General features: G+C 43.3%; 1 protein-coding gene across 1 annotated transcript in view; it reads left to right on the top strand.

The window, feature by feature from the left end:
• Positions 1-6,341: 6,341 nt before the first annotated feature.
• Positions 6,342-12,237, top strand: part of PGM1 (phosphoglucomutase 1) — a 67,988-nt gene continuing 62,092 nt past the window's right edge. The window contains exon 1 of the mRNA XM_070367908.1: positions 6,342-6,747. Coding sequence (XP_070224009.1) covers positions 6,502-6,747 — 246 coding nt within the window. The 5' untranslated portion in view covers positions 6,342-6,501. The remainder of the gene's footprint in view (positions 6,748-12,237) is intronic.

Here is a 12,237-nt window from a genome sequence, read left to right as displayed (position 1 = left end):
TCTTGAGTCTATTCACTCCTATACATCTCCATTGACTTCCATCTAGTATAATCCACCCACTACGGTTTTCAACTTGCCAATCTGGTTTCACTTCATCCACATTCTTTTACTCATCCACACAACAGACAGAGGGATCTCTTAAAAATGCTATTATGATCATAGTATTTCTCTGCCTAAAACACTCTTGACATGCTACAACAGGGATGACACTTGAAGGCATTTTGCTATGTTAAATAAGCCAGACACAAAAGAAAAAGTATGGTATGATCCCCCTTATATGAGAATGGAATAACCAAATTCATAGAGACAAAGTAGAATGATGGTTCCCAAGGGTTGAGAGGGAGGAATGAGATATTATTTAATGGGTACAATGTTTCAGTTTGGGATGATGAAAAGGTTCTGGAGATAGTGGTAATGGTTGTGCAATTAAAGTACTCAGTGCTACTGAATGTGCTTTAAAATGGTTAAAGTAATGATTTTTATATTATGTATATTAAGGGAGGGGATATTTGTATACTTGTGGCTGATTCACATTGTTATATGGCAGAAACCAACATAACATTGTAAAGCAATTACCCTCCAATTAAAAAAAAAAAACTTTTGATTGCTTGTTGCTATTATGATAAAGATTCCAATGTTTGACACCATCTAGAAGGCCAGACATGATCAGGCCGTCTGTCCCTCAGTTTCTATGTTACAGTTACACTGATTGCACTTTACACACTTACAGTGTGTGAACAGTTACACTGATTGCACTTTACACACTTACTGTGTAAACACAGTTACAGTTTAAATCTCTGATGACAGAATTTCCTTCTTACTTCAAACCTGCCCCCTTAACATTCCCTCTCATGGAATGAAATGTTCTTTCCTCCTTTTTCACCTGACCAACTACTGCTCATCCTTCCAGTCCTCAGCTTATACATCACCTCCTCCAGGATACTTTCCCTGACTCCCTCCAATGATAGATCCTCCTGTTTACATTTTAAATCACCTCTAGGTATTTGTAGCATTTATCCTAATTCTGATTTGTTATTTAGTATTTGTCTCCTCTAACATATTGCGAGCTCTCTGGGACCAGGGACTATTCTGACTTGTTCACCTTTTTTTTCCCAAGATTTATTTATTTATTTTTTGGTTGCACTGGGTCTTTTGTGCTGTGTGGGGGCTTTCTGTAGTTGTGATGAGCAGCAGCTACTTGTGCAAGCTTCTCATTGTGATGGCTTCTTGTTGCAAAGCACAGGCTCTAGGGTGCACAGGTTTTAGTAATTGCAATGCTTAACACCTCTTAGAGAGCTGGTGCTTAGTACCAGTTCAAAAATACATCTGTGGAGTGAGTGAATCAATGAATGGATGCCATCTAAAGGATAACTTATTAATGAAATAACATGAGAATTACCACTTAAAAGAGGTAATAAAAAGAAAAAATGTATTTTTATTACTATAGAAACAATATAAGTTCTGTATACAAAGCATGGAAGATCCAGATAAAGCACAGAGGAAAATAGAAGAATTATTCTATCCCACAACTCAGAAGTAATTATTGTTATATATGTTGATCTATTTTCTTCTAGTCCTTTGCATGTGTTTCTAAAAGAAAGAAATTAAATAGCTCAAGTAGGATAATATTATATATACAATTTTTAATGGATAAATTGTAGTTTATTTAATCAGTTTATTTTCTAATTAATTTTTATTGGAGTATAGTTGCTTTACAATGTTGTGTTAGTTTCTGCTGTACAGCAGAGTAAATCAATTATCTTTCTCTCTTTAGTCACTAAGTCGTGTCCGACTCTTGTGACCCCGTGGACTGTAGCCTGCCAGGCTCCTCTGTCCATGGGATTCTCCAGGCAAGAATACTGGGGTGGGTTGTCATTTCCTTCTCCAGGGGATCTTCCACCCCAGGAATTGAACAGGCTCTCCTGCATTGCAGGCGAATTCTTTACCAACTGAGCTATGAGGGAACATTTATCCACTCTTTTTTAGATTTCCTTCCCATTTAGGTAACCATAGAACATTGAATAGAGTTCCCTATCCCATACAGTAGGTTCTCATTAGGTATCTATTTCATACATAATAGTGCATATATGTCAATCCCAATCTCTCAACTCATCCCACCCCCCCCACTTGGTAATTATGTTTGTTCTGTACATCTGTGACTCTGTTTCTGATATGCAAGCAAATAAGTTCATCTGTATCATTTTTCTAGATTCCACACATAAGCAATATTATGTGATATTTGCTTTTCTCTTTCTTACTTCACTCTGTATGACACTCTCTAGGCCCATCCATATCTCTGCAAATGGCACTATTTCATGCCTTTTACTGGCTGAGTGATATTCCATTGTGTATATGTATCAGATTTCTTTGAGCAGACACAAATCTCAGTCCAAATTTAGGTGTTCAGGAAATAATATTTTTTTCTAGAATTCATCTTGATTTCTATTTCATTTGCCTGAGATAATCTATCTTGGACTGTCACTAGGTACAGTTAGCTTATATGGTGCCAAACATAGGGGAAGAAGAGTACCTGGCATCTGATACCCAGTGTCTCTGGAGGCACACGATCATCCTGTCTAACTCTTGGCCTCTGGTCCACACTGCCGAGAATTCTCATTTCTGTTTGTATGGGCAGATCAGGTCCAGTGGCTTCCTTTCCTTCTTCAGTTGTCACCCAGGAGGGAATGAGAATCATTCCGCTGCTTTTGTCAATACTACAACTTGGAAATCTCTGTAGGTCAATTTCTGAGTGCAGAACATGTGAATATGATGGGATATAATTTCCACGATTGTTGTTACATGGCAAAAGGGAGATTATCCAGGTATATCTGATCTAATTATACAAGCCCTTTACAAAGCAGGCATTTTCTCTAGCTTTTGGTGGAAGGAGGAGGCAGAGAATGCAGTCATGAGGACTCACTCACTGTAGGCAGCCTCTAGGAATAGAGAGAGGAGCCTGGCTCATAGCCAGCAAAGAAACAAGGACCTCTGAGTTATAACTGCAAGAAAATGGATCCTGCCAACAACATGAATGAACTTGGAAGCAGATTCTTCCCAGAAGCTCCAGATAAGAGCCCAGCCTCACCAATATCCTGATTTCAGCCTTGTTTTATACGGCCTGTGAACATTCAGTCCAGCAAAACCCACCCAGACATCTGACCTATAGAACTGTGATAATAAGTGGGCATTGTTTTAAGTCACTGCCTCTGTGGTGATGTGTTACACGGTAAGAAAAGTAACATAAGGGGATTACATCAAGGTGAGGTTACCAGGAGGCACAGAGATTGGAGACTGTGCCACAGGAGCACAGTCAGGGACAGCAGAGTCTTGCCCAGGTCAGCAGAACCAGCCAGTTAACTCATAAAACCACAGGCAATAATAATAATAAATGGTGACCATCTACATTCAAGAGTGATTTGTTATGTAGCTAAAGCCAATTATTAAATTATTACATCTTGTGAGGTGAGAGAAATATGGGACAATTCCTTGTAAATGAAAATTCCCATCCTAGTTCCAAAGATAGGGAAGAATAGAGAAAGAGCATGTGATGTGAAGTTGAGTTCACTGTTTTATAATGAGTGACCACTTATTGAGCAGGAATTAGTACTGTGCAAACAGCTCTATATTCAGTATGTCAGTTAATCCATACAACTCTGAGAGGTAGGTATTTCTAAGACTCAGTGATTCTATGTTATATTTCATTTTGTGGAATCAAGTAAACTTGATTACAGCCAACCATTCTATTCTCAATGCACTAGCCTATAAAATGGGGTTGATTATACTACTTAATTCACAAGATGATACTACACTGAATGATGTACTGATGCTGAAGTTGAAGCTCCAATATTCTGGCCACCTGATGTGAAAAGCCAGCTCACTGGAAAACACCCTAATGCTAGAAAAGGTTGAGGAAGAGGATAAGGGGGAGACAGAGGATGAGATGGTTGGATGACATCACCAACTCAATGGACATGAGTGTGAGCAAACTCCAGGAGACTGTGAAGGGCAGGGAAGCCTGGTGTGCTGCAGTTACGGGGTTGCAGAGAGTCGGACATGATTTAGCTACTGAACAACAACTCTGTAAACTTTGTGAACTTCTGTGTAAATATTAGAAATCAATATCAGTTGTCCAGAATTTAGTTTTCACATGTTATTTACCTCTGAAATTTATCTGTAGTGGCTGCATTAAAACCCATATCTATATCCACATGACACCTATATCAACCTGTATATGAACACTTGATTGCTGAGAGTCAGCAACTATTTGCATCATTCAGCCTCCCTCCTGGATCAAGCTATACCAATTAACCATTAAATGGCCATGAGTATAATCAATTTCACAGGTTAACAATAAGCTTTGGTTTTGGAATTGTGGAAAGGAAGTTAATATTTTTTGACCTCTATGTTTGGGTCTCTGTGTTTCAGGCACCAGGCCACCTGATTTACTTACACCAGTTGATCATGACTGAATCTGGTCCAATTATGATTTGGACCAGAACATGGGTAGTTTCTAAAGTGTCTCAGGTGAGTCTACTGTGTACCCATGATTGAGAACTACTGACATACAAAACCCCATTAATTCTTGTAGAAATTCTAAGATAGGGTTTGTCTCTATTTTACAGTAAAGAAGCAGATGCCCACAGATATTGAGCTTTCCCCAGTTAACACATCTTGTAAATGACACATTTCTCAAGCAGAGGAGACAGTCACTCTCACTAAATCAAGGGAGATGCTGAGCCTAAAAGAAAGACTGATGATTCCTACTTAACAATCAAGATTTTTACTGACTCTGTATCCTCCAACCCTTTATGGCCACCTCAGTTCTTGATCTCTTCACCAATTTTCTACTATGTGAATAACTGATGTATTTTGGTGGTAATAATGTATGTGTTTGTACATACATTTCTCAAGCCTTCTTGTACATTTCCTAGTTCTCCCTGGTGACATGCAGGCAAATCACTGTAAGAGCTCTGGTTTGGGAGCCACACCCACCTGTGTTGGCCTCCTGCATGTACTTATCTCTGTGGTCTTGACTAGTCATTTTACTTTTTAAATCTCAGCTTTGTGAGTATAAAATTGTGAAAATTATAAAACCTCTACTTTAGAAACATTATATTCGATAAATATTACCTATTATTGTAGCCACCCTAACCAGAGGAAGTAGTGTGTGGCCCACCAGTAAACAGGTGGAAAGCAGTAGGTCAAATTAGACCTTTGGAGTTGCTTCCTTTTTCTAACATGCGGGGGTGTTCAGTCACTTAGTCACGCCTGACTCTTTGTGACCTCATGGACTGTAGCCCGCCAGGTTCCTCTGTCCATGGGATTCTCCAGGCAAGAATACTGGAGCAGGTTGCAATTTTCTCCTCCAGAGAATCTTCCCCACCTAGGGATCAAACCCTCCTCTCCTGCGCCTCCTGCGTTGGCAAGGGGGATATTACAAATACCCTAATGTTTAGAGAGAGAATAGAAAGATTAAAAAATCAAAATCTAGTGAAGGCTGGCACTTCCCTTGCTCAGAATGTGCTTCCAGAAAGTTATTTATGCATGAAACTCCAGCTTAACCACAGGAAATGTTGTAGAGAGCTTCCTCCACTCACAATGGGGCTACCTCCTGATAAACCCACTGGAAGTTGAAAATATGATCATGAGGGGGAAATGCATTTAGTACACCTAATCCATCAAACACGGTAGCTTAGCCTAGCTTATCTTAAACGTGCTCAAAATACTTTAGCCTGAAGGTGGACAAATTCGTCTAACAGAAAGCCTGTTCATTACATGAATGTCTCATGTTATTTAATACTGTACTGAAAGTGAAAAACAGAATGGTTGTATGGGTACAGAAGGGTTCTACGTGTATTGCTTGTTCATCCTCTTGATCAGGTAGGTGGCTGACTGGGAGCTGGAGCTTGGTTCGCTCAGCTGGATTCACACAGCTCAACATCACCAGAGCACAGAGAGTACCTACTGCATATTGCTGGCCCGGTAAAAGATCAAAATTAGAGGTCCGGCATATCTGATCTGATCTGATTAGAAGCAATAAGGATTCTACTTATTGCTTTCACACCATCAAAAAGTGGAAAAATCCTAAGAGGAACCTTCCCAAGTCTTAGTCCGCCTGTCCCTGCTCTGTATTTTTCCCACTTTGCCTTAAGTCCTTGCCCTGTGACCCAGTCCCTACCCAACCTCTGCTCTTCCACTTAGGGGAGGAGTTGTGGATTTCATTTTACTGTGGATTGGTCGACAAGAGAGGGTAAAAGAGAGGCTCCACCCATCTCACAGGAGGCTGGGGGTGGGCGCTCCCCATTCCCCTCCCTCTAGGACCTGCAAGGAGGTGGGCTGGCAGCGGAGGGCCCGTCCCCTGTCCCTTTAAGGAGGAGGGACGAGCACAACCGGCGTGGCCCCGACCCCGTCCGCGCCCTCATCCCAGAGCAGCTGCAGCCACAGCTCCGGCCGCCCCTCGCTTGGCAGAGTCCGCTGGGCCCCAGGAAGCAAGTCGCCACCATGGTGAAGATCGTGACCGTTAAGACCAAGGCGTACCAAGACCAGAAGCCGGGCACGAGCGGGCTGCGGAAGCGGGTGAAGGTGTTTCAGAGCAGCTCCAACTATGCCGAGAATTTCATCCAGAGTATCATCTCCACCGTGGAGCCGGCGCAGCGGCAGGAGGCCACCCTGGTGGTGGGCGGGGACGGCAGGTTCTACATGAAGGAGGCCATCCAGCTCATCGTCCGCATCGCCGCCGCCAACGGGGTAAGGGACGTGCCCGCTCCTCGGTCGCCCCAGTTGCCCGTCCGCCTCCTGCCGCGCGCGCTCCCACGGGGCCACTTCCGCGCGCGCGGCCGCCGAGTCTCCACCCCCAGCTCCTCGGCGCTCTCTCTTCCTAGCCTGCGGCCGGGCGTGGGTCGCCCCGGGCGGGAGAGTGGCCAAGGGGAGCAGCAGAACTGCTCTTCTGACCGCTCCTCCCATCCCTCGCCCACCCCTACCCCGCCCTGGCTGGGCCGGGAGGCGCGAGGCTGCGGGCAGGGCTTGACCTTGGGAGGCCCGGCCCTCTGCCTCCTGCCCCACCCTTCTCTTTCCTCCTCTCCGCTCTTCCCCTACCCCTGCTGTCGTCCGGGCCTCTGACATTTACATTAACCTTTTTTGCCTGTGAAGATACAGTTACCGAGCCGAGCGCAGTCACCTTAACCCTGAAAGGTTAGAGGCCGCCGCCTTGCTCAGAACCCTCCTTGCATCCCGCTGGGTTGCCTGCTATTCCCGTCTGGGACTGGCGCTGCCCGCTGGCTGCGAGCCCCAGGCTTTGGGCACCCTCCCCTCTGGTGGTACGGCGCTCCAGGGCTCGTTCCGCATCCCCTAGTTTTCTGGGACAGAGCTTCTGCCCTCTGCCCTAGCGCCGCCTGGTTGCTGGGGCTCAGGCCTTTGAAAAGGCTAGTCTTTGCCCGGTGTTGCTTCTGGATCTGTTCCACCGAGGTTGCTGGAGCTTAATTTTCCTTAGAACAGAACCTACCTACTCAAGCTCGCTCATATGTAAGCAGTGGTGGCAGGCCAGGAAGTTAACGCAACACCTTGGTTCCGCCCTCAAGCCAAGGAACGTTAACCGACTAAGAACGGGCAGGTCCACTAACGTGAGATTTTGAACTAGAGTCGAAATCATGAATTATGAAGTGTATGGAAAATAAGTATATTCCAGCATTTAACTTAAAGCCATAGTTTATTGCCAATACATTTATTATCATTAAACATCTATTATGTGCTTACTTCTCTTATCAGTACTTGTGCTATAAGTACTTGGGATATATATATTCCTGACCTCAGGAAATAGTCTAGAAGTGGAAGTGGACAGGAATAAGCAGACAAACTAGGCTTCCCTGGTGGCTCAGAGGTAAAGAATCTGCTGGCAATGCAGGAGTCCAGGGTTTGATCCCTGAGTTGGGAAGATCCCCTGGAGAAGGACGTGGGAACCCCACTCCAGTATTCTTGCCTGGGAAATCCCATGGACAGAGCAGCCTGGCGGGCTACAGTCCATGGGGTCATAGGAATTGGACACAACCGAGAGACTAAACCACCACCACAGTGTGTTTGGTGTTGTGAGGGAGTTATGTGCCAGGTACTGAAGGCGCAAGAGCATGGCAGGCTGTACTTGAGAGTGGAAGGTACAGTGAGAAAGTCTTCACAGAGGCGTGGTAGTAGATTTGAGGCTTAAAGGATGAGTTGAAGTTTCTAAGGTGCATTTGTCAGGGGAGCAATTCTAGGCAGAATAAATACCATAGGAGTTGGGACAGTTCCCTTGGGCAAATTATTCAGTTTCTGATCCTTTGCCCCTCCTTGTTTGTGAAAACTGGAAATGACAATACATATCCAGAGAGGCTCTTGTGACGATTAAATGAAGCAACATATTTAAAAGTACCTGGTAGCCCTCTCTCACCTGGAAACTGAATGACACCTGTAGGGAAACCTCAAGATGAGTTTGAGGGCAGGACTTCCTGTGATGAATGTTCTGCTAATATGGGGACATTGAGTTAATCATACCCAACCTGGTGCAGATATTAACCTCTACCCACCCACCCCACCCCTGCCGTAGGTCTCAGTTTTGTCTCCTACCTTCCTCTACACTTAATGACCCCAACCAAACTAGAGGGATGCCTTCTTAGATCCCAATAGGGTACAAGTGACAGCAGTTTAGCTCAAGCGAGAAAAGAGAGAATTTGGGGTGCCTTCCAAATGCTCATTTCCTGCCTAAAACTTCAGCCAGATAGACAGTGTCCTCAACCATTCCCAGTGGGAATCTAGCATTTGGAAGACAGTTCTGGAGTATCCGTGTTTCCTACTATAATATCTCTTGCATCCCAGGAACAGAGGGGACAGTTCCTTGTCTCTTTTCCTGACTGTGTGGCATGGGCCAGGGACATCTGAAAAGTTTGCTGCAGTGAAAAAATAAAGCAATACATGCAGAAGTATCTTGTAAAGTATAAAACATGAGGTGTGTTTTAGTGTGTTTGTTTCCTGTAGAGTGTGAAACAACAGAGTCGGAGGATGGGGTTGTCTCCAACCTACGTCCTCAACACACTTTACTCTCTCACGTCTGGTTCCGCCTGGAACATCCTTCTCTCCTCTTCAACCTTAGATCTGGGTTTAGTTGACACTTCCCTGCTCCTAATCCCTGAATCAGGTGCACCTCTTTTCTGCTCTCATAGCCTGTTTTGCTCACCCCCATAATAGCACTGACTGCGTCTTATAGCGGTTGTTGATTCGTTCATCTGTAACCCACTTGGCTTCCAACACAAACCTTTTTGACTGTAAGCCCCAAGAGATGAAGACGGGGCTTGTCTTGGTTTCTGCTTTATCCCAGGAGACCCTTCAGATTAACCACAAGTTCATCTTGAGCTCCTCACCAGTGTTTGTGATCCTCACACTGGTTGGTTTGACCCCTAAATGTCTCCTTACCATGCTGATTAAGCCCCTTGGACTCACACAATGTAGTGACTATTTCAACTTACTTTTTAGCAACTCAGATGTTTGTAGGCATATTAGAGTTCAGAATAAGAGACTAATATTTATTCAGAGTTAAAATCCTTACCTGCAAATCATACCTGGGAGTACTTCATGGGTAGAATCAATCACACTCAACATCAGGCAAAAACAAATTCATGTATCAGTTACCAAAATAAGGTGTGTAGTAGAATCTATAGGAAAAATGGATCTCATCTTCCCTGCATGCCATTTTCTCAGATTATCTAAGTTTGGAAAAAGCCAAATTTAATTCTGGGGAAATTCTTGTAATATATGGATAAGTCTATCAGCCCTGGGGTGGTGGAAATTAGTATTTCCCAAAATTCTTCTCAGGTCTTCTTGCAAACTCACATGACTCATTTGTGTTTTAAAAGCTCTGAAAATTCTACTTAACATTGCCCAATCCAGTTTTCCCAAACTTTTAACCAGGATATTATAACCACCCGTGAAACTACTTGCTTTGCGATATATTTATTTATGGAAAAGATCAACTGGATGAAATATCAGAAGACCAGAGACCAGGTTCCAACTCTACCATTTCTAACAGGTTGGCCAAGTCAACCAAATCTTTCTGTACCACCATCTACCTATTGCATTTCTTCTTTTCAGAAACACTTTGGGTCAGTCATAAAGAGAAAAGAAGAAAGAAATTGTTCCCAATATGAAAACATACTGTTCAAAGTGTTTCAGACTCATGGCTAAATCTTCATTGGCCGGATTTGATTGGCAGTCCTCACTGTGTTTACTCAGGGCTTCTTTCACCTTTTCTACCTTGTGTCTCAGGGATTCATGTGAGTGGTGATTGGGAGAAGCACTGGGAAGGGGGATTTCCAACAGTTGAAGTTATAAAAGCAACAACCCCCCCAAGGCAAAGGCACCCCCTTTCCACCCTTTCCAAACAAGCCCCTAGGGTTAGCCCTCAGTGGTCTATTCCCTTTGAGGACACCAGGTAAGAAAAGTCTTCTCAAAGTTCTCCCAACTAAAAATGAAAATAAGCCCTCAATTACTTGGCACACTCAGTAGCCATTTTTAAAAGGTGATTTCCAACTTTAGCACAGCTCCAAAGGCCGCAGAAAGACTAGGTATGTCTGCATCAGGTTCAGGGAAATTTAAGGGAGAATGAATAGACCATTGAAACTTACCTGCTTAACTTTCTTAGAGGTGTAGCCCACTCAGATCATTCTTCTAAAAGCTCTTCTAAAGTCTGAAGGGGTCCAAAATATGTCACTGTGGCATAAAAGCTATTTTGAACTGAAGGCATTTGCAAATAGACATTTTTCTGAACTCCTTTGTCTGCATAAAAGCAGAGTCTTCTCAACTGTCATAAATCCCCTCCCTGGGAGAGGGTTTCTGGAAACCAGGGAAAATTGACTCAGCACCACACCTAAACAGACATTATCACAAAATTATAATATTGCTTCCCCATTGTTTTAAAGCCCCAGTTATCTTTTTGAAAAGTCATTTGTTTTCCCAACACTGATAACCACAGTGAAAGTGCTCATCTAGATAGAATTTTGAAGCCAAAAATGTTAGCTTTTCTCTTTTGGCCTCTATGCTTTGTCCCTCCCCTGATTTCTCCATCACTGATGGTCACTTTAAGACAGGAAAAGCTAGTTGGATAAGAAGTCAATGTCCTTAATGGGTTATCTGCTGGTAGGCTAGCTCCCACCATCTGGCAGAGAATCCTAGGAAAGACTTGAGGCCACAGCCTTTTCTGCTTCATCTCCTGTTTCATGGATAGCTGTTTTAGCTTGGGTATACAAATAGTCTTCATCTCAGCTCTGCAGTGCACAAATCACTAGGCTTGGGCAACATGGTGTACAAGCCACAGCCAAAGAAAACTTCCCTTGGCAGAATCATAATCTCCATTTCTGCTTGCAGACTGGCTAGTCTTTGTCTGAGCTTCTCTCTGTATTGTGGCAAGAAGCAGCCAATAAACATTCCTCTTCTGAACTCTCCTAACCATCTGCCTAGAGCTACACCTTTGGTTGGCCCATGGTCTGTCTTCCAAGATAGCAGTGGTAAAACTTTTGCCATGGCCATAAAAATTATGCTAATGCTGCATATTTAGATTCTGTTTTGGTACAGAACACCAAATTTTATGTTAGTTAAAACGTAGGTTTTGCCTGCTATAGTAGAGTTCTAAAATAAGTTACTTAAATAAAATAAAAGTTTGTAGTAATAGAACCCTTTGTAACAGACTGGGTGTGGGGAGTCTGGGCTGGTGTGGTGGCCCCATTGTGTCAGAAGGTGCATCTTTCTTCTCTCTTGTTGATCGGCCTCCCCTAGTGAGTTGCCCTTATCTTCATGGTCCAACATGGTTGCCCACCACCCTATGGTCATTTTAACTAACAGGAAGGGGAGAAAAGGGAAGGAAGGCACACCTTTCTCAGATACTGCATGTAATCAATTTCATTCTTGTTCCATTGGCTGAAACTTAGGCTAAGGCCTCCTCTAGCTGCAAGGGATGCTGGGAAATACAGGCATACCTCATTCTGTTGCACTTTGCTTTATTGTGCTTCTCAGATACTAAATTTTTTGCAAATTGAAGATTTGTGGCAATCCTGTGATGACTTTTTCCTATAACATTTGCTCATTTCATGTCTCTGTATCAAATTTTGGTAATTCTTACAATATTTCAGAATTTTTTTAATCATTATTGTATTTGTTACATGATCAATGATTTTCGAAGTTACTTTGCAAAAAGATGATAACTTGCTGAAGGCTCAGATG

Source organism: Bos mutus, chromosome 3 (genome assembly GCF_027580195.1).
Source record: "Bos mutus isolate GX-2022 chromosome 3, NWIPB_WYAK_1.1, whole genome shotgun sequence".
Classification (NCBI taxonomy): domain Eukaryota; kingdom Metazoa; phylum Chordata; class Mammalia; order Artiodactyla; family Bovidae; genus Bos; species Bos mutus.
This window is presented reverse-complemented; position numbering and strand designations above follow the sequence as displayed.